This window comes from Antechinus flavipes, chromosome 3 (genome assembly GCF_016432865.1).
Source record: "Antechinus flavipes isolate AdamAnt ecotype Samford, QLD, Australia chromosome 3, AdamAnt_v2, whole genome shotgun sequence".
Lineage (NCBI taxonomy): Eukaryota > Metazoa > Chordata > Mammalia > Dasyuromorphia > Dasyuridae > Antechinus > Antechinus flavipes.
Genome location: NC_067400.1, coordinates 226,262,728 through 226,290,632, shown reverse-complemented (window position 1 = coordinate 226,290,632; position 27,905 = coordinate 226,262,728). Strand labels below are relative to the sequence as shown.

The following is a 27,905-nucleotide window of genomic DNA, read 5'->3' as shown; positions in this document are numbered from 1 at the left end:
AGTCATTTTCCACTATGAAGACCAACACTGGGTTTGAGGCATGTGATCTTTAACATTTTTGTAGGGTCTAATTCAAAGTTACCTTAAATTGCCTCTCTGGAGAATGTTACCAGTATTTCTCACTGTTAGAAGCATAAGGGAGCAGATTTTCTAAAATCTCAAATATGCTGAAAACTGTTTCTTTTCTTCCAGTTCATCAGTTCCACTTCTAATGACCTACTTCATGGATGATCTAATGGCCTTTATTTGGATATCAATATTACTGACCTCAGTATATTGCCTGACAGAGGAACAAGAAGGTGAGCACAAGATTATAATTAATAACTTTAGTTGAGTGTCCCCAGGGACATTAACAAAGATCTTGGCAATTTCCTTTATTTTATTTAATTGGGGGGAAGGGGATTCCCTTATCTATCTCATTCAGGCTAGAACTGGATGCCACTCATGAAACCAATTCCAATAATGATTTTTGTATATAAGGAATAATCTACTGTTTTTCTAAACTGAAACCATTTTTCTTTTCTTAAGGCATCATTGTGACCCTCTCCTGTGTCATGCTCACCATTTTGGTTCTAGACTTAGTGAGGACCTGAGCAACTTAGCCTACTGCAGCCCACAATTACCAAACTCAAATAATCCATCAACCTTCCCAGTAGCAAGGACCACAAATGTATATTAACATGCTTAACTAAGCACAGTTTCATTTTATCAAATTTTCTTCAACTGGATTCATTTCTTTGATACATATATTTCAGCAAAAATATCTAGCACTAATACTGGCATCACTGGCATTCTTACAAGTGAGCTATACTTAGAATCATTGTGTGGATACTCTACCTCATACTGTAGACAGTAAATTAAATTAATATCCTGTCTTTTAGACCTTCTAACCTAAGAGAAATCACACAATGCAATCATGAATGCAATTAATAATTATATGAGCACTGCACAAATGCCTACTTTTAATAAGTAGATATCACTTTTGTATTATGTGGAAATAATACTTCAAGTATTTTTAGTATGGTAGAAAAGAAGATAAATTTGGGGAGTTAGAAAAGAACATCTTCTATATTTATAACAATTTGTACTTAATAAAATACCTTCTCTAATTTTGACTTTTAAGGTAGACCGATAAATAAGTAGACCAGATGTTAGCTTATCTATTTGAAAACTTATGGAATTTAAATACATTTTCTCAAGAATACACAGTAAGTGATAGCCTTAGGAGAAAAGTATTTACTCTTGTAAATTCCAGTGATTTTTCTATAATAGTACATTTATAAATCAAGGAAGAGGGGAAAATCTCACAGCCTCCCTTTTATATTAGTTATGAAAGGTGGGATTTCAAGAATTCCCTAGAGAAAAAAGATCAGTTTGCGATAGGAGGAGGAAGTTGTTTAGAGCAGAGGACCTAGTTTGAGCAAAGATTCAGGGGCAGAACTGACACAATCAGTTGAAGGTAGGGGCCAATAGTTCATTAAGAAGTAACTAATGATAATTAAAGACAAAAATTAAGAATAGCTAGCTTTATATAACTACATATAATATAGATATGTGTGTGTGTGTGTGTGTGTGTGTGTGTGTGTATAGAGAGAAAGACAGAGAGAGAGAGAGAGAGAGAGAGAGAGAGAGAGAGAAGAGAGAAGAAAGAGAGAGGAGAGAGAGAGAGAGAGAAGAGAGAGAAGAGAGAGGAAAGAGAAAAAGAGAGAGAGAGAGAAAGAGAAAGAGAGAGAGAGAGAGAGAGAGAGAGAGAGAGAGAGAGAGAGAGAGAGAGAGGGAGAGAGTGCATGTGAGCGTTTAAGCTCCTGTCTTCCTGACTTGAATCCCAGGGCTTTATTCTCTGGGGTATCTAATTGCCCAGCTAATAGGGGATAAGTCAAATAATACTGTCTAATTTTAGCCTAGTAAAATAATTTAATGAAAGTTTTGGAAGATGGTGATTTGTTGACTTATTGTAAACCACCATAAAAAGCTATTAATCAGAGGGGTGACCACTTAAAAAGATGCTACAAGTTAAGAAGTTATTTTTAAAGTAAATATTCAGAATAAGTGAGAAACTAGTGTATGTGTAGCTGATAGAACTGGATTCAAATCCTTGCCCTTTCACTTCTTTCTGCCAATATAGGCAAGTCATTTTAATTTTAGTTTTCTCATCTATAACATGAAAAGGTCGGATTAGCTAACTTCTAAGGTGCCTCTAAATTCATGATTTTATGATGTTTGGTAGGAACATAATATAATCTATAGTTAAAGAAGAATCAGTTGTGAAAGTTGTGAAAAGAATTGTCTGTGAGGGTTAAAGGGGAATCGTGTTTTATAGAAGATAGTGGCAAATATTAACATGAAAAAATAAGAGGGCAAGGAAAAGTTGATTTGGACCACAAAGATTTTTTTCTTGTTTGGGGGTGCTGGTAAAATAAATGATGTTGCCAACTCAAATGGGAACATTGAATAATGGAAGAAGGGCACAGATGAAAGATAAACAACTTTTCTTTTGCTACAAGAGATTTGAAATGCTTTCCAGTTAGAGAAATCATTTAACTATAACCATTAAATGAATTGGACTGAGCATAGTATCTGGGTGTACATAGTGTGTGGAAAGGAAATGCTTCAGTTTTGAGCATACCTAAACTATAGCAGAAGCATTAGCACAACAGGTTTGTACCCCAGAGACTGAGAATTGTCCATAGTTACCCTGAAAGATTATCCAATTGGAGATCACTTAATGAGGAGCTTCTGAAGGATATGGTCAACATATATGATCAAAAGAGGGAATTAAAATATGGAACATCACTCTGGAAGACAAAGTTCGAGAGAACTTTGAGATCTAATTGGTGAATAATATTAAAAGTCAGCAAAGTAGAACAGATTTGGAATTACCAAGGACTTCTTTTAATTTTAGCCATGGGGAAGTCACCGAAGACTTTGAAAAGTGTTTACAATGGAAACAATGGAAGCTAGAGTGGAGGAGATTTAAGGAAGTGAGGAATCTGAGTACTAAGAGAATGAGAGATGCTTCCTACACTTATAGTTGCAGAGGTGCCCATGAAATGTTATATTGGAATTTACGAAATGAGTGAAATTGGGATATATTTCAAGTTGAGTTAAAAAGTAAGAACTATAAGATGAAGGAGAAAGGGATGCTAGAGAAGAAGTCAGAACTTTTGGAGAAGGAGGAAAGATTGAGATCTTAAGGCAAAGGTTAAAAAAAATGATCAGGGAGAAGAGGGGCAAATTTGTGACCTCAAATCTCAATGAATGATCCTTTGAAGATCTTGCAGCCAAAGTATCAGGACTATCAGTCACAATCTCAAAAAAAGATCCAAAGAGAGTGGAGTTAACCTGGGACAACAGTGACAATATCACAACACCCACAAGTGTAATGCAAACACTCTATTCACCAGTGATGGTAAGTATGACCATGTCTTATTTCCTTTTTTATTAGTCTCATCAGATGGAAAATGGGAGCTTTTGATACCTGTCGTTCATTATTGTTTAGTCATGTTCAATTCCCCGTGAACCCATGGACATAGTTTTCTTGGCAAAGATACCAGAGTGCTTTGTCGTTTCTTGCTCCAGTGTGTCCTTATTTTACAGAGGAAGGCAAATTAGGGTCACACCACTTAGTAAGTACATGAATCTGTATTTGAATTTATATATTCCTGACTTCCAGCCCCTGTGTTCTCCATATCGCACCAGCTGCTCTTTTGATACATGATATTAGAACAAATCTATTTAAAATGAACTTCTATAATTAACAGGATCTTTTAAGATACATATAACTTATTCTCCTTGATTTCATCATCAGCCATTCAGATATGTGACATATCTTCGAGAAAATATATCTTTAGCCAAGGCTCATAGCAAGATTTATTCATAGCAAGACATAGCTTTAAACAAGATAAAACAATATTTGGAGTAGGTTAAAGCTCTATTCTTTGATTTAACAAATGCTTACTGTAAATATGCTGTTTTCTTTTTTGATTTGTTTTGTTATGTTTTTTCAGGACATGGACTATATTAAGAAAGTCTGCTGTCACTTTTCTAATTGTAATTTAAATCATGGAGGTAAGCTTATAGATTATCTGACTATTTATCAGAACATATCCAAAGAAGAACTCATTTTTAATAGCACTGGTAAGAAATCTTGAATTTTAAGTCCTCGCTTTTGTTTCTTATTAAAAAAAAAAATCACTATCAGATCTTATTTTAACTTTTAAGTTTAAAATATATTTTATGTTCCTTCTGTATCTACCCAGGAGAAGATACAGCTGCAAAAAACTTCTCCTGTATTGTTTACAATATTTATTTCATGAATTGCACTTGGACAGTAGGCAAAGCAGCTCCAAATGATGTCCAATATTACCTTTATTCACAGAATGCTGAGTAAGTTTTAACTATAGATGAAAATCATTAGAATTATGATACAAGGTTTTACATCCTGCTAATCTGAGGCATTTGGTCTATTGCAGGAAAAAACAAGAAAGAGAATGTACAAATTACATAAAGGATTCCCATAAGAGGCATGTGGGATGCCACTTTGATGAACTTGATGGATTTAGAGGCAAGGCTTATTTCCTTGTAACTGGTAGTAGCAAAAGAATAAAAATCAAAAATTTTTGTTCTGAGAAAATTTCACTATTTTCAATAGGTAAGAAGCAAATGACCTTTATTATATTTATTATATACCTTAACAGTAAAGATATATTCATATTGATAATATATTGAATGACTAAAACTTACAGGATTCCTCAAGTAAATTAACAACTTATTTTTTGGTTAATGAAATACAGGACTTCATTTCAGCTTGGCAAAAATGCAATTATCACATCTTACTGTGCAATTCATACCCTCTCATCCTATAGATCCAGAATTGCTAAGCCTTACCAATTCTAACTCCACGACTCCAAGACAGATCTGTCTCTGTCTTTTATTCACACAACTCCTGCTTTAATTCAGAGTCCTATTACCTCTTACATGAACCATATATGACAACAGAGTCCTAATTGGGCTTTCTGCCTTAGGTTTATCCTTTCTCCAATACAGACTCCACACATTTACCATGTATTTTTCTTAAAGCATGGGTATAACCATTTAATGTCCTAAGCAATGAACTTCAATGGCTCCCCAATGACTGATTGACTTGGGTATTGAACCCCAAAGAAAATTAGGAGGTATTCTAGTGCCAATTCCTCTTATGGGCCTTGTCATAGTTGGCATTGTTGACAAAGAGCATAATCTGTAGTCCATCTATAATCTCTTGATGCTATCACCATTTTCTAGCATTAATGAAGGTTGAAATAGTTGGACAAGCAATCAAACCATCAAGAAGTGTTTCTTTAGAATTTTTTTTATATGCCAGGAATATGTTAACTGTTGAACATATAAAAACAAAAATAAAATGGCCCTGATCTCAAGGAGCTTATGTTCTATTTGGAGAAACAACATATATACATATAAGTGTGTACAACAATGTGAAAAGAAAATATGAGATAATTTTGAGATGATGGCACTAGTATCTGGGAGAGAGATAGTTCAAAAAAGATTTCATGTAGGAGGTGGCACTTGAACTAAACTTTGAAGGAAGCTAGTAATTCTAAGAGCTATAGGTAAGAAGAGTATATTCTTGGGCTTGAAGAAAACCTATATACAAAGATAAGAGATGGAATCTGTTCATGAGAAAGCAGCAAGAAAACCAGTCTGACTGAACCATTGAGCATAAGAAAAAATTTAAGTGTCATCTAGGATGCCACTAGAATTTATTAAGCTGGAGAATGACATTATCATGACCACATTTTAAGAAAATCACATCATAAATGCATGGTGGATAGATTGAAGAGGGGAAAGACTTAAGGCAGAAAGTCCAAATAGAATATTGGTTATAATAGTTCAGATAAAAGTATTGAGACTCTGAATCAGAATAGTGACCATATGAGGGACAGAGACAGATTTGAGAGCTATTGTGGAGTTAAAATTGACAAGTATGACAAAAGATTAGATATATGGGATAAGAATGAATGTGTTGCACAAGAAGATGCCATAGTTGCAAACATATGAAACTTGAGTGTTGGTGGTGTCCATGAAAAAAATAATGAAGTTTTAATAAACATTTTGAAGGAAAGATGAGTTCTATTTGATTTTGAGAACTTGGAATGCCTAAAAATAGTTTTTGATGTATGAATAAAGAAGGGGAGGGAGCACAGAAAGAAGGAAGAAAGGAAGACAAGAAAGGAAGAAAGGAAGGAAGGAAGAGAGAGGGAGGGAGGGAGGAAAGAAAGAAGGGAGGAAGAGAGGGAAGTAAGAAGAAGAAAAGAGGAAGTAAGGGAGGGACAGAGGGATGGAAGGAGATAAGGAGGCAAAGAGGGAGAGAGGGAGGAAAACAAAGAAAGAGGGAGAGAAGAGGGAAGAATTATTGTTAGATTTTAGAAGGTAGTTGGACTTAGTAAGGCACACATTCATTCACCAAATATTTACTGAGAACTTGTTATGGGTAAGGCATAGTATAAGTGCTAAGGAAAGTACAAGGATAAATCCCATCTACAAGCTTCTTAAAATCAGACTTACCAGGTGGTAAAAAGGACCAAGAAAAAGATTTTTAAGGGAACTTCTCTAACTTGCATTTTATCTTGGAATTTTGGATTGCAGAAAAATATAATGCACCATCTAACATCACTGTGAACTGCTCAAAGTCAAATTGTCTTATACAGTGGCAGAAACCAAAAACAAGAATTGATATTGGTGACTCTGAATTTAAATACATGCTTTGCATACAAAAACTAGTAAGTATGAAATGGTTGAAATGTTTCTTTATACCACTTTTTTGTTTGTGAATGCTCTGTGTAAATGAGCAACAATGGTCTTAAGAAACTCCACACTGTTTTCACTGGACTGCTTTTGCAACAACCTTGAATATGAGACAACCTGTCTAGTTACAAAAAAAGGCCGGCAGGCCTGTTGGCCAACATAATAAACTGACTTAGAGGTAATGTTAATTGTGGATGCAATGAAGTGAACAATGTGTCATCCATCTTTGCAGAATTTCTGTGAAGGAGAGAAAGAAAGGTTTTTTTTGTTGTTGTTGTTGTTATTGTTTTGTCTCATGTGCCCAGGAGACATTAGAATTAAAAATGAGCAAGTCATTTTGATTGTCATTAAATACCTAATGAACTATGGAAGGAAGGAAGGAAAGGTACCAAATGCCATTGATCTGCCTTCATACCCTTCTGTCCTGCTTACTCTGTAGGAGCTCTCTTGTCAGCCAAGTGGATGAAGTCTGCACCTTGTAAACCCCTTGTTTCTTATTCTTTCTGCTTTTCCTATGGGCTATAACTTTGCTATATTTAAAGGTAACCCACATATTTCTTTTTAAAATGGAAACCAGAGAACAAGTTAGGTCATAGGAAATATTGTCTAGCTTCAATTACTTCATAAGTAAAGATTAAATATCATTCAATAAGATTCAAAGATACAAAGTGACCCAGTGAATAGAGTACTAAGATTTGGTGTCAGCTCTAATCCTGTCTTAGATACTTATTAACTGTGTGACCTGGGCAAGTCCCTTAAACTTTCTGATCTTCAGTTTCTTCATTTGTAAAAATAAAAATGATGTTTTTTTTAAAAAGGAAAGTAGTAAAATCCTGTGGTAAGGATAAAATGGGATTGGAGACTCCATTAAGACTGGAAAGAGGCAGTCATCAAGAATTTATTAAGTTCTTACTTTATGTTAAGCCACTGCACTAAGCATAGGTCCAGACCCCAAAGCACAACTCCAATATGATTCTGTAAAGCTGTTTCAGTTTTTTTGTAGTATGACTTTATAGGTCAGAAGAAATTTTTCCTCTGATATTTGATATTGCTGATATTTGTATAGAGTTTTGAGGTTTGCAAATCAATTCACATACATTAATCTGATAGAATTTTTACGGTATATATCTAAGGTAATACCCAAGTATTATTTCCCTTATTTCACAAATAAACAAATCTGGACTCAGAGAGGAGAGATGATTTGCCTTTGGTCCCACACAGATTATTAAGTGTCACAAGAAGAATTTGGCTCACTCCAAAGTCAGTCTTCCATTCACTTTGTTGTGCTGCTGTTATTTCTTCCAGACACCGATATGATAGAATTATATAGCCCCCACACATGCCAGAATTGTAACCACCAAAAGAAGACACAAGTTTAGCAGACTGGTGTAGACAAGGTGATCATATCAGTGTAAACTTGCCAATAATACAGCTGGCTTAGCTTTTGGGTTTTTCCTACAATGACTCAGATTTGGTTATATATGCAAATGGATCTTACCACAGAGTACTACTAGGCAGGCTGCCAGATACAACAGCCATACACTATCATTATGTGCATTGAGTAATGCACTCATACAGCTAAGTGGTTTAGATCTCTGGCCTTAGATTCAGAAAGGCCTAAATTGAAATCCTACTTCAGATCCTTAAAGGTGACTTCAGGCAAATAACTTAGTCTCTTTCACTTTTTAGTTTCCATATCTGTAATGTAGGGCTGATGATAAAAGTACTTTTTTCAGAGTTATTATAAGATTGAACGAAATCATATGCATAAAATTATTTAAAAGTATTAAAGTACTGTGTGATTAAATCATTGTACTTATACCTTCTTTTGATACAATGTTCAACAAAGAAAGGAAAACATGGGTTTTGTGAAATTGAAGAGGAGATATACCTTCATTTTCATTATGGTAAAACTATGGAGGGATGTCCTTCAGGTCTTCTGGGAATTTGACATAATGAAAAAAAATAGTATTCAAACAATTCTCCTGAACAGCAGTTCAGATATATTCAGATAATTTGGCCTGATGCTAAGGCCCAGAGATAAGATTGAGTTTATATAAAAAGTCATAGAAAAGAAGTAGTCAAGAAAGGAGGCAGTGGTCTTCCTAGAGTTGTATTAGAGCCAACTAAAGCAATTTGGCAGAGCTTATTGTTAAATTTTCAGTGTGAGCATCTATACTTCAAAAATCAAATCAGCTTGATTTATTGTTTTGTCGATTTCTAGATTTAAGAAAGTGATAGATGATAACAATACAGATTAAATTTAAATGTGTGTCTTAAGTTTTTAGAAAGCCAGTTGTTAAACATTTAGCAGCAAACCATTACCCACAATTGCAATGCAGGCATATTCTTGAGCTTTGGGTTGAAGGGGAAGCAATTAGCTCTCCTAATCAAGAAGGTCTGCTGGAAGTACCATTTAGGACACAAAATGGGAGACTCAAACCATATACTTTCTTAATGATTTTTCAAAGTAAAAGTACTTACCATGTTTTTTTCTTGCTGTTTTTTTTTTTTTTTTAATTACAGGGCTCTCAGTATACTAATGACACTGAGGTAAGTTTGGTCTTTTGTTGTGACTTGATGCCAAAATGCACCTAAAATTAAAAATTAATAACTCAAATTTGTTACCATCCTGTCTATAAACTTTTGAGGTAGAATAGAACTGAAAAGAGATTTGCTGCCCTAATAGAGGATATGATACAATTTTATGTGATTCTTAAACTTTCCCAAGATCACATACATATTAATCAATAAACCAATCATTAAGCTTGATCACCAGGCATTGTGCTAGACATTGAATATACAAAGGCAATAAATGAAAACAGTCCTTGCCTTTAAAAAGCTTACATTCTAAGAGGAATAAAAAAAAAATATGGTGATTGGAGGGGCAGATACTAAGAATTAGGCTTTCTGGAGGATGTGGTATTATCATTGATTCTTATTGGAATCCAGTGGTTCTGAGAGTTAGAGGTAAAAAGGAAAACCATTCTATTTATGGAGATTCACCTATATAAAAACATGGAAGTAGAAGATGGAAAGTTTAGTAGGAGGAATAGTAAGGGAAGGGGAGGACAAGAGGAATATGCATTTATTGAACTCCACCTATGTGCCAGGCACTGTGCTAAGCCATTTACAAATATTATCTCATTTGATTAAAGTAAGTTTAAGCATAGAGTACATAAGGGAAGAGCAATATGTAATTAATGCAGAAAGCTGTGCTAGGGAAGAAGTTAAGATTTAAATGTCAAAAAGATGAGTTCATATTTTAACCTGAAGATAATTTCAGGGAAGACCTGAAATAACTTGGACAGAGGAGTGACATACCTGCTCAAAAGAGTACTTTGTATCTATTTGGCAGCTATGTGGGAAATTAGGAAAAGAGGAAAGATACCAAATCCTAGTCATTTATGAGACTATTGCAATTGTCCAAGCATAATCAGGAAGAAATAGAGGAGGTGCATATTATTATGCACAATATCTGGCACAAAGCAAGTGCATAATAAATTCCTACTGGTTGATTGATTGTTTGGTTGGTTGACTGATTTCTAAAACTTGTGTTAAATAACTTTCCTAACAATTGACAGAAAAAGATGGTAGATCATTTTCCCAAAAATCAAGTTCTCATTTCTGTATCTAAAAGAGATACTGTGGGTATTTTCCATACTCCCTATCTCTATCATGCTCCATTAGCTTTTATTATATACATTTATTTTATTTGCAACATAGTATCCTTTATATAAACATATCAGCACAAAAGTGAGGAAAATTTAACACTAAACACTAAAACATTTTAGAGATTTCAAGTTTTCCATGAAAAAAATAAAACAACTTTCATTTCTGTGGCAATTCTCATGACATGGAATCAATAACAAATGTTGTTTTTCTTCCTTATTTTCTTTTTTCTGGTCCAAGATTAAGCTACCAGGATCTACAAAAAATGAATATGTCTTCACAAATTTTGACACAGAAAAAAGGTATATCTTGAAAATAAGAGCAAGACATCGAAGAGCAAGTTGGGGTTATTGGAGTAAACCTATAGAATTTGGTAAGCATATTTCTGTTTTATTGAATAGATGTATAGATACCAGATGATTCATTTGACCTCAATCATTTTGGAAATACAAAAGCAACTTTACAGACATAGATTTGCTCCCATCTGTTCCTACAATTCAGGAAGCTCCCATAATAAGCATATGTGTACCTTTCATTAAGGAATCATCCAGTGAATAAACATTTTCAAGTATCTATACTATGTGTCAGACACTATGATAATTTCTGTGGATAGAAAGTTAAGCAAGATGATAGAGTAAAGGCAGGGACTCACCCAACTACCTCCAAGGTCCTCTAAATTCCTTTTAAATAATGACTCTAAACAAATTTTAGAACATTAATACATACAAAAAGATGGAGTGGAAAAATTTTCCATCTGAAGACAACTTAAAAGTTCAGCAGGAAAGGTCTGTGGCAGTGCAGTATAGCCCTAGCCCCAGTCCCCATGCCAGCAAAGCAGGAATGATCCTAGGAGTCTCTGAATCAACAGCAGTAGTGGCATTTTCCAGATTTCTCAGCTCAGAGACACCAAGGACAACTTGGAACGTCAGCTGGAAAATTTGTCAATAAGGTGAGATGGCCTTAGGAATTTAGGAGTGGGCATGAATGGTCATAGCTGTCACAGCTTTCAGAAACCTCAGCTCACAGGGAAATTTCTTAACTAGCATTGAGGAAGGACTTTATTGCTTTAGTACACTAGAACTTACAGTCACAGTAGAGTGGGACACTTTTCACAGTTCCAGGGCAGAAAAGGATGTTTGTGGTCAGAAGAATCTCTGAAAATAGCTTCACAAAACCCTTGAAGCTTGGGACAATGCACCCAACACTCTGAAAATGGAGCACTACCTTAACAAAGGCTTAAAAGTCAGATAATAGTCAGGAAATGAGCAGACAACAGAAAAAGATTCTGACCATAAAAAGGGACTATGGTGATAAGGAAAATCAAAACATACACTCAGAAGAAGATAACAAAGTCAAAGTTCCTACATCTAAAGCCTCCAAGAAATGAGCTATGAAAGAGTTCAAAAGGGATTTTGAAAATCAAATAAGAGAAATAGGGAGAAAACTGGAAAGAGAACTGAAAGTGGTGCAAATGAATATACAAAAATCTAATAAGGAGAAAAAAGCAAAATTGGCTAAATAGAAAAGGAGATACAAAAGGAAAAAAAAATCCTTGAAAATTAGAGTTGAGCAAATGGAAGCTAATGACTTTGTAAGAAATCAAGAAACAATAAAACAAAATCAAAGAATGAAAAAAAATAGAAAATGATGTTAAATATCTTATTGGAAAAACAACTGATCTGGAAAATAGATCAAGGAGAAATGATTTAAAATTCATTGGTTTACCTGACAGCCAGGATCAAATAAAGAATCTAGGTACCATATTTCAAAAAATTATGAAGGAAAATTGTCCTGATATTCTAGAACAAGAGAGTAAAATAAAAATTTGAAAGAATCCACCTATCACCTCCTGAAAGAAATTCCAAAATGAAAATTTCCAGGAATATTGTAGCTAAATTCCAGAACTCTCCAGTCAAAAAGAAAATGCTACAAGTATCCAGAAGAAATAAGTCAAGTGCAGTGGAATCACAGAAAGGATAACACCAGATTTAGCTGCTTCTACATTAAAGGTTCAGAGGAATTGCGATTTGATATTCCAGAGAACAATACAACCAAGAACCACCTACCCAGCAAAACTGGGCTTTCAAGCATTCTTGATGAAAAGAACAAAGCTGAATAGAAAATTTTATTTTCAGATATAGGACTCAGGAAAAGCATAAGAAGATAATCAGGAAAGGAATACCATAAGGGACTTAGTAAGGTTTATCTGTTTACATTTCTACATGAGAAGATGATACCTGTAAGTCCTTAGAACTTTTTCATTACTATGGCAGTTAGCAGGAGTATATACAGACAAAGGGTGCAGATGTGAGTTAAATATGAAGGGATAATATATGAAAATTTAAATTAAGGAATGAGAGAGGAATTCACCAGGAAAATGGGAAAGAGAGAGATGGAATAATGTAAATTATCTTCCATAAAAGCTTTTATATTGGAGGGGAAGAAGGAAAGGAGAGAGGGAATGAGTGAACCTTACTTTCATCAGAATGAAATCAAAAGGGAAATAACATACACACTTAATTGGGTAAAGAAATCTATATTAAACTTAGGAAAAGTAGAAGGGGAGAAAGAAGGGGAGGATGACAAAAGAGAGAATATATTGGGGGAAAGGGTAATCACTACTGAAACACTTTTGAGGAGGGTTAGAGTAAAAGGAGAAAGAAAATAGAATAAATGGGGCAGGGTGGGGTGGGAGGAATAAAGTTAAAGTTAATAATTGGGAAAAGAATTTTGATGCAAGTTTCTCTGCTGAAGGTCTTATTTCTCAAATGTATAAGAAACTGAGTTAAATTTACATATATGTCATTCCCCAATTAATAAATGATCAAAAGATATGAACTGTTGAACTATGCCCAAAGGCTTATAAAGTCATGCATATCCTTTGACTTAACAATACCACTAATAGGCATGGATCACAAAAGATTTTTTTTTAAAAAAGGAAATTGACTTATATGTACAAAAATATTTACAACAGCTCTCTTCTTAGAGAAAATTGAAAATTCAGAGGATGCCTATAAATTGGGGAATGGTTAAATAAATTGTTATATGTGATTATGATGGAATCTCATGTTTTAAGGGAAATGATGAGCAAGGTAATTTCAGAAAAGCCTGGAAAGTCCTCCATGAACTCAAGCAAAGATAAAGGTACTTTGTACATAGTGATAGCAGAGTTGTGGCATAATCAGCAGGGAATGACTTTGTTATTCTCAGCAATACAATGATCCACCACTACTTTGAAGGATTTAGGATAAAAAATGCTATCCATACATAGAGAATGAACTGACTGTGTCTGAATACAAATTGAAGCATACTCTTTTTTTTTTAACTTTATTTTTCTTGAGGGTTTTTTTGGGGGGAGGGGAAATCTATGTTTTCCTTCACAACATGACTTTTATGGAAATATTCTATATAACTTCACATGTCCCTTCACAATGGTGGGGAGAGAGAGAATTTAAAAATCGAAATTTTAAAAACAAATGGAAAATTATTTTACATGTAACTGGGAAAATTAAAATATTAAGAAGGAAGGAAAGAAGGAAGGAAGGAAGGAAGGAAGGAAGGAAGGAAGGAAGGAAGGAAGGAAGGAAGGAAGGAAGGAAGGAAGGAAGGAAGGAAGGAAGGAAGGAAAAGAGGAAGAAAGAAAAATAGGAAGGAAGGAAGGAAGAAAGGAAGAGAAGAAAAAGATAGCCTCTGACTTCAAGTGATCTCCCAATCTAATGGGGAGACAACATGAAAATAATTATGTACAGAAAAGCTAGACACAAGATAAATAATTGAAAATAATTAATAGAAGAAAGGCTTCCTACAATTGGAATTTAAATGAGATTCGAAAAAAAAAATCAAAAACCAGGAGTAGGAAGCAAGGAGTGAGAGTATTCTATACATGGTGGACCGCCAATGAAAATGCTCACAGCAGAAAGATAGAGTATCTTATTCAAAAAGCAAGGAGGTCAGTGCTACTGTATCACAAAGTATGTAATGAGCTGCAAGACCTAAGAAGTTTGGAAAGGTAGCATGTACATCCAGGGAATTTTACTCTTTTATTTAAAAGAGTACATGGGCCATCTAGGTTGATACAATGAATAAAATATAGATGAAAAACCTGAGCCTAAATCTGACCTCATACAATTACTACTTGTGCAAGTCACTAAAGCTGAATTGCCTTTAAAAAAAAAATGAATTATGAAATAAAATTAAAATGCAGAGGAGATACTTTTGGAGGAGATACTAAATTCTTCAAGAATCTAACCCACATACCTTGTATGCTCATTTATAGCTGCTACCAGATGAATAGTGAGGCTTTCCATTTTTAGAGTTACCACTAGATGAAAAACTGGGAGAAATCAATTCAAACATAATTCAAATCCTTGACCTTTTGATAAATGAAATAAATCCCTCTTCCATTAAATACCAACTGTTAATGATTATCCTTCAATAAAGTATGATAAGATATAGAGTAGAAATTACAGAAATATACACCCACCTCAAAAGTATAGGCCTTTGTCATTAACAAAGCTGTTAGTGCAGCTAGGTGAAATGATAGAGCACTGAGCTGGAATTAAGAAGATCTAGATCAAATCTGACCTCAGACACTTACTGGCTATGTAACACTGGGCAGGCCATTTAACCTTATTTGCCTCAGTTTTCATCATCTATGAAATGAGCTGGAAAAGGAAATGGCAAACAACTCCTGTATCTTAACTAAGAAAATTCCAAAAGGTATCATGAAGAGTCAGAAATGAGTGAACAGCAACAACAAAAGCTCTTATCAGTTATTATTGAACTAGCTTCAACTTTCCAATTCTAGAATTGTAAAACTTCAGAAACACAAAGTTGAAAAGGACCTCACAGACCAAGTCTTTCAACCCCTAACTCAACAAGAATTCATTTTACAACAAAGAATCACCTCCCTTGGTGAGGTGTTTTCACCTCCCTTCCTGAGAAGTTAGGGAAGCGTAACCCCCTGTGTTCTAATTGGCTTTATCCAAAAACAAAAGAAAGCGGGAGATGTAGCGGGCAGGAATTCTGGAAAAGTATACTTGAAACAAGGATACTTACAACAGGGTATTTACTCAGTGTGATTGATGAGTTAATGGTTCTCTAGTTTACATATACTTAGTACTTAGTATGGTGATGTAATGGTTCTACAGTTGACACATGCTCAGTGTGCTGTAGTGATATAATTGCACTATGGTATATAAGGGCTGAGAGAACTTGAAATAAGTACATTCCAATATGTATGTGTTTGAGCTCGAACTCAGACTCCAGACTCCAGAGAGATCCTTAAGAAAGCTAGCCTGGACATTACACCATGCTCACAAATAGTCATATAATTTCCATTTAAAAACTTCCAGAGATGGGCAATGTGTCCCTCCCAAAGGAACCTACCACCTGTGCATACCCTTTGATTCAGCAATACCACTACTAAGTCTCTATTTGAAAGAGATTGTAAAAAGGGAGAAATAATCTGCATGTATGAAAATATTTATAGCAGTTCTTTTTGTGATGGCAAAAAATTGGAAATTGAGGTTATGCCCATCAACCAGGGAATGACTGAACAAAATGCAATATATCAATGGAATGGAATGTTACTATTGTTTTAGAAGACATAATGAGCAGGCAGATTAAAAAAAAAAAAAAAAAACCTGGAAAGATTTACTGGAAAGATGAACTAATGCTAAGTAAAAGAAGCAGAACTAGGAGAACATGGTAATAGCAATATTATGGAATGATCAAATATAATAGACTTAGCTCTTCTTAGCAATGCAATTCCAAGACAATTCCAAAGGACTCATGATGAAAAATGCTACCCCATGTCCAGAGAAACAATTAATGGGATTCAAATACAGATTGAAGCATACTATTTTCCAGTTGCTTTATTTTTTTCATGCTTTTTTTTTTCCTTTTGGTCTATTTCTTCTTTCATGTCATAATTAATATAGGAGGAGAGGAAATAGTCTTCCTTGCTTCTGAAAAAAGTTGAAAAACTATTTGGTGTAGTAGATAGAGTATCATCACTGAAGTCAGGAGGTTCAAATCTGACTTCAGACACTTAATATTTCTTTGCTGTGTGAATTTGGGCAAGTCACTTAACCTCAATTGCCTCAGGGGAAAAATACATATTACAATTCCTTTTTTAAAAATATGGCTATTGCTCTTACTTACAGATCTGCTCTCTGAGGCTAAGAAAATCAAATATAATATCTCTTTCACTTCAAGTTCCTTCCATATGTGGAAGCAATAATTAGAGCATCCTAAGTCTCTTCTCCAAGCTAAATAAATCTCACAAATTCCTTCAATCAAACATTGTCTAACATGGTTTTGAATCTCCCTCTTTACTTCTATTAGTTATATTTTGATTACCAGATAACATTTTGATATAAACTTAAAGAAGTAAACTAACTTATTTGATAAAATTATGTCATGGAAGATGTTTGGTTATTTGTTTTTTGGTTTTTCACTTTATCAGTAACATTAGGCTAATGAATATTTTTAATAGTTATGGGATTATATTTTTATTGAGGACAGTTTCTCAGTGATTTATCATAATGCTTACTAAAAGCTGAAATAGTTAATGTTAAATTCCATTAAATTGAAGATGTGGAGGATTTTCTTCTTTTTTATCTTTTCTAGGAAGTTCTGAAGAACAAAAAAGAAGTCCTATATATATTTATATATTGATGGTATTTGGGACAATTGTCTTTGTATTAATTATCATATTTCTCTTTAAAAGGTAATAATATTTGTAATTAAGCTTTGTTAACAAATAAGAAAAACAGAGGTTTATCTACATAGATACTTTGTGAATTTTGTTGTTGTTCAGTCACTTCAGATTCTTTATGATTCTGTTTGGGGTTTTCTTGGCAAAGATACTGGAATGGTTTGTCATTTCTTTCTCCAGTTCATTTTATCTCATTATACATAGGGAACTAAAGTAAACAGGGCTAAGTGACTTGGCTAGGGTCACACAGCTTGTAAATGTCTAAGTCCAAATTTGAGCTCAGATCTTTCTGACCCCAAACTTAGTGTTCTATTCTCTGGACCACTTAGATGCCCCTTTGTGAATTTACAATGAGAAATAAAATTACCAATAGCAGCAGATATTTAAAGCAGCTAATCAGTGTCTTTACTTCCTAATAAGAAAAGACTTCCAAGAAACCAAATTTAAGATTAGAAAGTAACTTGGGAGATACGAAGTCAGAAATAGGAGAATCAGGGCAGCCAGATAACATAGTGTTTAGAGCACTGGCTCTGAAGTCAGGAGAACCCGAGTTCAAAGCCAACTTCAGACATTAGACACTTCTGTCTGTATGATTCTGGCCAAGTCATTTAACCCCAATTGCCTCACAAAATAAATAAATAAGTAAACAAACAGAAATAGAGGAGTTAAATAGTCTTTAAGAAGGAATATAATCTTTGATGTTCCTTGTTGACTACTAAAATGACTTATCTACCAAGAGAGGTGGAATATTCATATCAACTGATCATGGCAACTGTGTTATACTGTTTCAACAATTTAAAGAGAACTTTGCAAAAGAATTAGACTATCAATGCAAAGCAATTAGTGTTTCTCAAAAATGCATTTTAATTCATAAGAGAAGGCATATAATTTAAAATATTCAAGGTCATCCCCAAGGTGGGTCAGCAGGAGAGATGACAAAGATAAAGATAAATTTAGATAATCCTCACTGTTGAAACAGGAATATAACTGGAATTAAGCGATTTTCATTTGATTCTTACAACAACCCTGGCTTATGGATATTATTATTGAACCTATGCTTTGTTTATAGACAACTAGATTGCAAAGTGAGAACCTCAAGTCAGAAAGATTTGAATCCAAATATGGTCTCAGTCACTTTGGAGAAGTCACTTAATTTCTGTCTGCTTCAGTGTCCTCATCTGTAAAAGAGATTCAATGATAATATCCATAAGCCAGGGTTGTTGTAAGGGTGAAATACAATAATATTTGTAAATAATGTAAAGCATTATAAATGCTATATATAATTATTATTATGTATGTATTATATAATAACAATTATTACATATAATATTATTATATCTTTAATGCTCCATGCTGTCACCCAATACAAAAAAAAAAAAATAGATCTTTCTTATTTCTTAAGAAGATTTCTATAGCTGCAAATCTTAGAATAACATAAAATCCAAAGAATCAAAATTGCAGTTTTCCCAAAATGCAAAAGAAATAGAGAGAGATAGTAGGTGAAAGTAGTCTAAAGCACATTACTTATGATAATTCACCAAATGGGACATAAGAGATCTCCTTGAGAACATGTATGATTAAAAAAGGAGATAGGTTAGTCACATATAAAGAACAAGGAATGACAGACACATTGATTAAGTGTTTTTGCCAGGATCTATGGATCCTGTAACATTGTAATAGTATTATGTAGTAACAATAATAATGTAATATAGTCTGATATAATAAAGACCTCTAATATATCAGCTAGATTCCTCTTAAAAGTATTAGTAAAGAATACAAATATGAATTACAGAGTAGGAATCTCTTTGTTCACTATTGAAGGAATTCGTTTAAGCTGGTTAATATATTCTCTTCCTAATAAGAAATTAGAAGACAAATTCATTGAAAAATTGAAGCATTTCCCATTGAGTACATTTTTAAAAATGGATCTTCTGACTTATCCAATTTGCCTAAATCAGGCAAATATAATTTGTATTGTATGTATTAGGCTTAGAGAAAATGTTCCATCCAGCTAGTTATCCCTTTCATGAATTTTGTCTTTTTTGCACATATTAGGGATATTAATAATACCCATAATTTTGAATTTCTGTCCTATTATCCACAATAAGAACAGAATGATGGATCATGTATGAGAATAGTTGAAAAAGATGCAGAAATGAAACTGGACCAAATTCTACATATGTTTAACAATATAGCACTATTCAAAAGCTAGCATGCCATTTGGAAAAATCTACTACCTACATTGCTTCACCTCATAAAGGTTTTGAGCACTTTTTGAACCCTGAATTATTTCTATTAATTGAATGATTCAATTTTGACATGTTACAAATGTGAGGATGGTTGAACTCACAGACAGAATTTGTCCCTAAAAAAGAAAAACAAACAAACAAAAAAAAAAAACAAAACAAATACACATATTAGAATGCAGATCAAAATGCAAATAATCTTATCTTGATCACAAAGGGAGATTTTGTTTTTTTGGTTTTTTGAAAACTCACAATATTTAAAGTCACAAAATGTGAATAGTATACTGGATCTGAAAATGGTACATCATTAATATTGTTTTCTAAGACTAGATTAAAGCAAGAAAGAGGTTTGGGCTATCTAACTCTTTCAATATAGAAGGTCATTTCTCAAATACAGTTTGTTTCATCTTACCTCTAAATGATTTCCTTCTAGAATACTAATTTAAATCCAAATGATTTGTTAAGTATCTAGAATGTCCAGAGCACTAGGTAGAAAACTGGGCAAGTATTTAATTGCTCAGTTGAATCTTTTCTGGATAAAGACCAGGATCACCATGGGTCAAGTGCTTCCTTGTCAGAGCAATATTGACTTTGGCACATCAGAACAGTCTTACTGCATGGTTTTCATTTATTTTCTCCTCTTTTTCTTCCAAGATGCCATATAATGCAAAAATTATTTCCCCCAATTCCTCAGATTAAAGACAAAGTGAACATCTGTGATCACCTGGATAGACAGGTAGGATATCCTTGCCATATCATTTACTGTCCTCATTTCAAAAACTGTGACAAAGATGTAGATATTTGGGTTAGGGAAGATAGGAGAAGGGGTTATCTTCCTATCTACAATAGCAATCTTGGGAAAGGAGGCCCTTGTTTATTATCCGACCACAAAAGGACAAGAGTAACTTGTGTAACTAAATGCCAGGGGTACCAATGAGCAGAAATCTCACTGTATTTTGTCACTACAAGTATCATAGAATTAGAGCTAGAAGGACTTACAAGTCATATAATCCACCACTCTCACTTTAGAGCTAAGAAAACTGAGGCCTAGGAGGTGTTCAAATGTAATCAGGTTCATACAGATTTAAAGGGTCAAGGGAAAAGGTTTAAGTTATAACCCAGATCCTTAACCATTATTCTCTCTACTCTACCATCAGGAAGGGGTGAATTCAGGTTTCCACATTCTCAAGTAAAAAAGGCTCCAAAGAATCCCTGTTGCAAACCACCACATATCCTCCCTCTCCCCCCGCCCCCCCCCCCACTTGCACATTATTCAGGAAAAGGAATAGTTACTACCTGCTTAAGGAGGTGTATATGCTAGACTGATGGTTTCCTCTTTATTTTAATTATAGTCCCTCCAGAGAGGGATTAATTTCTCTCTAAAACACCCCTCTCAATTTTTCAATCTCGTTCTTTTCCCTCATCAGTGTCCCCTTGAAAATCCACATCTCTCACACATCCACCTGTGAATCCCTGCAATATTTATTTGCCTATATATTTTTGCAACTCTGTGTTTCTGAAATCTGTGCATATATAACCAAAAGATACACAAAAAGGACAGATGGAGATTGATGGACAGATGGAAAGAGAAAAGTGACAGAATGCCAGGGAAAGAGATGAGAGACAAAGAAAGAGAGAGAAGAGAGAAGAAGCAAAGGAAAAGTGAAGAGGAATGAAAAGTAAGGCAAGGTCAAGGGACAAGATAAATAAAAAATCTAGCCCCTCCCAAAGTGCACAACTTCCAAAGGTATTCACTCTCTTAATTATTCATTAATCGAGGCACTTTAAAGATCTGGACTTTTTAGTGCCCTGTAAGCTCAGCATACTTTAACAATCAAGAAAGTGTCATCTCAGTGTTCTGTTCAGACCAAAATAAGAGTATTGAATTCATTCTGGAACACCCTATTTTATGAAAGGCATTATAAACTGAAAAGAATCTAGGAAAATCCAACCATAATAGGGAAAATAATGTCTTCTGAGGATCATTTGAAGACTGTATTTCTTAAGCACCTATTTTGTGTTAGATATTTTGTAACTATTATCTTATATTTCTTAAGTACCTACTTTGTGTTAGATATTTTGTAACTATTATCCTATTTGATCTTCACAACAATTCTGAGAAGTAGGTGCCACTATTATTATCCTCATTTTACAATTAAGGAAACTGAGGCAAACAAGGTTTGCCCTGGTCACACAGCTAATAAGTTCCTGAGGCCAGATTTTTAACTAAAGTCTTCCAGATTGCAAGATCAAAGCTCTGTCCAGTGTGCTGCAAGGCAACTTCTAGAAATTGTGAATGTTTAACCTAGATAAGAAAAGACTTGTCAGATATTTGAAGGGATGTCAGGTGAAAACAAGATTTGACTTGTTCAGTCTTGTTCCAAAGGGCATTACTAAGAAATACATGGGAAAATTCACAGGGAGACAAATCTATATGAAAGATTCATCAGAAGTCAACAAAGTTCAACCTCATTTCACAAAAAAAGTTGTAAAGCTTGATATAACTTGGGATTGATGTCAGAATAAATTTCCTAATAATTAAAAGTAGAATTCAAAAGTAGAATAGACTCCCTAAAAAAGTTGAAGACACTCCTTCATTGGAGGGAGATCATGTAAGCTCTGCCCTCATTCTCTCAGAGCTGTGTCTATATCTCCTCCTTAGGGTTCCTAAGTAACTCAGAGAAAATTTGTGGATTTTCCCTTCCCCTGCTATCAGGTAGACTTCCCATCAGTTGTGTTCTTCTCATTTTAGGCAGACAATGACTACCACCCCCAATACCATTATAACCACTTCATATCAGATATCTTATATAAAGAAATATGTTGCTATAGTAGATAGAGTGGAAAGCCTGGAATCAGTAAGATCCAAGTTCAAATCTGGCCTCAGACACCTGCTAGCTATGTGACTCTAAGCAAGACTCTGTTTGCCTCAGTTCCTTGTCTGTAAAATAAATTGGAGAAGGAAATGGAAAACCACTGCAGTATCTTTGTCAAGAAAACCCCAAAATGATATTACAAAGAGTCAGGCATGACTGGGGAAAAAAATGACTGAACAACATTTACTTCAAATGGGGTAACAAAAATCAATACATAAATATTTTCCCCCCAACACCTGTGGGGCCTACTCTCCCCTATACTACTTTGATTTCCAATAGAATAGGCTCAAAACTTAGCTCAATTTCCACATAGAATTTTTCCTACTCTCTTCAGAAAAATCCAAGTGCACCATGTCAGAATCTGAAAAGATTGCTCCCAAAGATGGCTCTTTGCTGCCTGAGTCACCAATGCTGCAAAGACTATAAAACCCAACCTAAGTCCTTGATCTCATATTCCTGCAATTTGGTTTCCCAAGATCAGAACCTCCACTGTCTTAAAGGACAATCATCAGCTAACTAGTCACAACAATTTTCTAGAAGCAAACGAAGTCAAGACCTAACTGAAGCACATAAGGCTTTTTAACGATCCTCCTTCTCAACTTGTGGTTAACTCAGAACAATCAGTTAAAATGTCCACTCATGCTCCAGTCTGTTTCTACAAGGTGTTTCTCTTAAACTTAATCACAATTCTCTTGGAAGAAGCTCCCTAGCATCTTCCACAAGAAAACTCCAACTAAGGCTCTCTACCATGAATCATACTTCTATTACGGAGAGCTTTAAGCAAAATCCTAATGTTTTAGAATGATCATTGTTAAGAAGAACAACAACTAGAATTTATACAGAACTTCAAAGTTTACAAAACATCTTATAAATTTTACTTCATTTTATCCTCAAAACAAATCTGGAATATTATTTTTATCCCCATTTTACAGATAGAACCTTTGCCTTGAAAAAGCTAACAATCTAGTTGTTCAAATTACTACAAGTTAAATAATAGCACAAGGCTGTTCATCTCATTAGGAACCAAATGAGTGGTTTCTGTTTGAGATGAAAGGGCTGGTCTTATGATTTCATCAGAATAAGGAACTCCTGGTGTGAAAACTCCTTCCACTAATCAGAAATGGTTTTAAAAAGACAATGAGAAATGAAGACTTGCCCATTGTCACATATCAGAAGGAAATATTCAAAGACTGGAGACATACTTTCTTCTCATATTTAAACACCAAACCTGCATCACAGAATCATAGATTTAGAATAGGACAGGACTTTCAAGTCACCTAGTCCAACTCTCATTCTAAACTTGAGGAAACTGAGGTCCATAAATGTCTTAATCAGAATCACAAAGATAGTAAATAGCAGAGCCAGAATTAGGAACTTAGGTCCTCTCATAACAAATTGAACCCTTTCCAAGATACCACACTGGGGGATATTATCAGTTGTATGTCTGTATCGTTTTGCAGATATGGATGAGAAAGTTCAGAGAGGTTATGTTTAAGGCATACAGCTAATACATAGCAGAGACAGAACTCAAATCCGAGGTCTTCCGATCCCTAATTCAGGGATCACATAGAGTTACTTACAGGGGCTTATATACTTTTATCTAATTTCTGATCTCTTCTCTTGATCACTAGTATTATTAACCCTTTCTAATATTTCTACAGAGAAAAAAATGACTGTCAGGTGACATTTATAAGTAAATCTTCTAAAACATAATTCTTGCTTTTCTTGCTTTCCTTAGATCATCTGGGAAGAATTTAAATATTATCCAGAAAAATGTGAAGAAATAATGACTATAGATGTAATGGGATGATGTCAAATGGTCAGAGAAATATGTGAATTTTTCCAGTATTATTGCCTATTGGAGTTTAAAGAAATTTTTATTTTTTTACATTTTATTCCTCTCAGATGAGAGGTGATTTAGCATATTGAAGAATAAGCTTCAAAACCAAGAACCTATCCCTCCTCCAAATAGTCTTATTTCTGTTAAGGGCTCCACTACCTTTCCCATCACCTGTGTTTGCATGCTTGCAATCATCACTGACTTTTTCCTTTTATACCACCACATACTCCACCCCATCTCCAATCAAATGCCAAATTTTGTCAATCTACTTCCACAACTTTTGATTCTGTCCCTTTCTCTCCTGATTTCTGTCTTTTCCCCAACCAATCCATCTTACATACAGTTTTAAAATTAATATGCCTCATCTGACAGTATAAATGCTACTAAGTCAAGGACTGCTGTATCCAATTCTCCTTCATTAATGAGATCCTGATTGAACCCATGAACACAGTTCTGAATCAGTTCAGTCCTAGAACATTCTAGCCTCTAGTGAGAGAGGATCAGACTCCTTTTTTCTCTTTTTAGCAGTTTATACTCCTACCCTGACCTAGGTGGTACGTAGATAGAGGGTCAGCCCTGGAGTCAGGAGGACCTGAGTTTAAACCCAGACTCAGAAATTTACTGGCTGTGTAATCCTGGTCAACTCATTTAACCCAATTAGCTTCAATTCCTCATTTGTAAAAATGAGTTAGAGAAGGAACTGGTAAACCACTCTAGAATCTCTGCCAAGAAAATCCCTAATATGAGCATTGAGTGGAACAAAACTGAACAGACTCAACAACAACACTCCTACTCTAACATCTGAGGGGAAAGTTTAAGTTTTGGTTGTCTCAGGACTTCTCAAAAGCAAAAATGGAAAGGTACCCAATATTAAATGTAATTCAGATATGAGAGGAAGCCTGGGATAGTTACTGGACCTGTGGTTTCTTTGGTATAGTAAATTCCCAGTATTGAAATTACCTCTATCAATGCAGGTCATCACTTTCTTGGCAATGTATAGGATTAGAGAATTACTTAGAACTTTGAGAAATTAAGCGACTAATCTGGGGTCATATAACCAGCATATGTCAAAGGCAGAACTTTAATTTAGGACTTCCTGCTCTATTTGCTATGTCAATATTCCTTTACTATACAAAAAGTAAATATTTAACACAAATATTAACATAAAAGCCTCATAAAAAGGGAGGGTTCATTTACAGAAAACTTAAATCCAACAATCAGTACTAGTCGTTACTGAAATACTCTACCCAGGAAATTGAGACAATTACAACCGTCAAAACATAAAACATTTGCTAGAACTGTTGAATACCCATTTTACATTTCACCTCATCTCTGCACCATCCTTCATCTTATGACCAGATGTTATTTTTCCTGTAAGAATATCGTAGTACTTAGTAGGAACTTTTCCCAAATCCATCTGGCACTCTCTAGAGACCCAGAACTTCCAGACCTCTGGAATTCATAAGGTAACCTGAAGGTGTATGCCTCATAGTCAATGTTTGATCACTTTGGATCAGCCAAATAAACCCAAAATTAAGGGAGCAGCCAAAAAATCTAGTCAAACTTGTCTAATTGACCCCATAACTCCTACTTGAATTGCCAAATGGGAGAAGTTAATATACACTTATCCCTCATGAAACAGACTAGAACAGTACAAATATGATATGCAGTCAGAAAATAAAAGAAAGAGAGCAACTGAAGGAGAGTCATTCCCTTTTACAGATGTACTGAGTCAGTGTTTCTTTCCAAATAAAACCATGTGTCCCAACATAATAATCTTGAATTTTCCCTGATATGTACTCTCCATTAAACTAAATTTATTTTTTAAATTTGACTTACAGACACTTTTCAGGCTCCTCATCCGCATCTTTTTCTTTTTTTAATGCTGCTTGATGTAGGCAATTACTATTTAGATCTCAACCTACTTTTTTAGATTTTTCAAATTATAACTCTAATGAACTTTGCATTTTAATTAAATTATTCAATTATCTCTTTAATATGCTTAACATGCCACCTCCCTTTTGTGCTTCCGAACAAGTTCAGCTCCATTCATGTAATTTATGCCTTCCTTATCTCTGCCTCTTAGAATCTGTAGATTCTTCAAGATTCAACTGAAGTAGCATTTTGGATACAAAATCTTTCCTGATACCCTTTGATTGTTAGTACCTTCTCCTTTATGTAAATTATTTGCCTGTGTGAAGGATAATATCCTTTCATGTTTCTGCAGCTACTCTAATGATAATTTCCAAGACAGTTGTTGGTTTTCAATATGATAAACTATAGTATACTTTGGAGCTTTGAATATCAAGACTATTCTGTGAACGTAGAACAAATGTAATTTATTCAATTATAAAGAGAGCTGATAATTTGCTTACCAACCCTAAGCTAAAGTCGGGGATGACATTCTCAGAACCAATAAAAATATGAGAGATCAGAAACCAATAAAAATATGAGAGAGCAGAACAGAAGATGAAAGAATGAATTTTCAAATTATATCAACTAACCTTGAAGCTGGAAGTAATTGTTGTGATTTTTTGTTTTATTTTGTTTGCTGAGGCAATTGGGGTTGTGGTCACATAGCTAAGAAATGTTGTGTCTGAGACCAGATTTGAATTCAGATGCTCCTGACTTCAAGGCTGCTATGCTATCCACTGTGCCACCTAGCTGCCCGATTGCTGTGATGTTTGAAAAATAAGTCCAACTGATCAGAGGAACAGTTTAGAAAAAAGAAAATCAATGATGTTGCCCAATAGACTGAATAGTTTGGCTTATGTATCTTGTTCTATGAAATGTTTATTAAGTATAACATGGATTAACTCATTGCAGAGAAAATGATGACCTTAATAGTAGACACATGTCCAACACAGAAGCTATATCCATGAAGGAATCTTAATGAACTTTTTCTGAGACATGAGGAAGACAAAGAAGTTTTTAATTCTGAAATTTTAAGTTACCCCCAAGCACAAAGGTTTTGTTTTTTCATTCATGGGCTTCATGGTAAGGAAAAGGCACTCTCCCTCATAGAAATAGAATATATTGTTGGGAAATTGTGACTCCAATATATGTATGGGTTGGGATGTACTTATTTTTCATGCATTTACTTCAACATATCATTACCTGTGAAGTAATTATTATTTCTCTTGAATCAACGTCAAGTAAAAAGTGTGTTTAATATATCAAATAAAATATCAAAGTGTTGTTATTATTATTAGTGACTGATGTATGCAAATGGATTCATATCAATGGGGACTTAAGAGCCAAAATTATAATTAGGGTGACTATATTCCTCCTACCATACTTAGCCTTTATGTCTCTAGACATTAAAATATTTTCTTCCAAAATCTTTACTGTATATCAGACTTTCTTCACCTTCCTTATTATGAATTCTAAATAAAGTTAGTGTTTTCTTCCTAAGGTCCCTGTAACTTTTACTTGTGCAATAAGTTCCTCCTTATGGGTCACAATCCAACCCAGAATAGAAGTTCCCTTTATTGTTTCCTCCACCTTTCAAAGAATTAAATTTCAATGAATTCAAGTCAACTTATCATCAGGGTTGCTTTTTTGCAGGGAGGGTTCTAACAGATATCCCACTGTTACATAATGCTTCATTCCCAGGTTTATAATATTTTCTAATTTTATCATCTAATTCTTCCTTCTTTACACTAAAGAAGGTTGTTGGCACAATACCCTCATGAGAATCCCATTTCTTTTTCTCCCTCTAATGTCTAATTGGAAAATACTATGAT

The 27,905-nt window shown here is 34.3% G+C and overlaps 1 protein-coding gene across 1 annotated transcript; it reads left to right on the top strand.

Moving 5' to 3' along the window:
* The first annotated feature begins 207 nt into the window (after nt 1-207).
* Nucleotides 208-27,573, top strand: LOC127553695 (granulocyte-macrophage colony-stimulating factor receptor subunit alpha-like). Its single transcript, XM_051984607.1, has 11 exons — nt 208-299; nt 3,273-3,409; nt 4,008-4,068; nt 4,260-4,386; nt 4,473-4,651; nt 6,646-6,779; nt 9,331-9,357; nt 10,717-10,849; nt 17,110-17,209; nt 20,098-20,179; nt 24,058-27,573. Exons 1-11 carry the CDS (start codon nt 212-214, stop codon nt 24,127-24,129), a joined length of 1,140 nt encoding a protein of 379 aa, XP_051840567.1. The 5' UTR covers nt 208-211; the 3' UTR covers nt 24,130-27,573.
* The last annotated feature ends 332 nt before the right edge of the window (nt 27,574-27,905 follow it).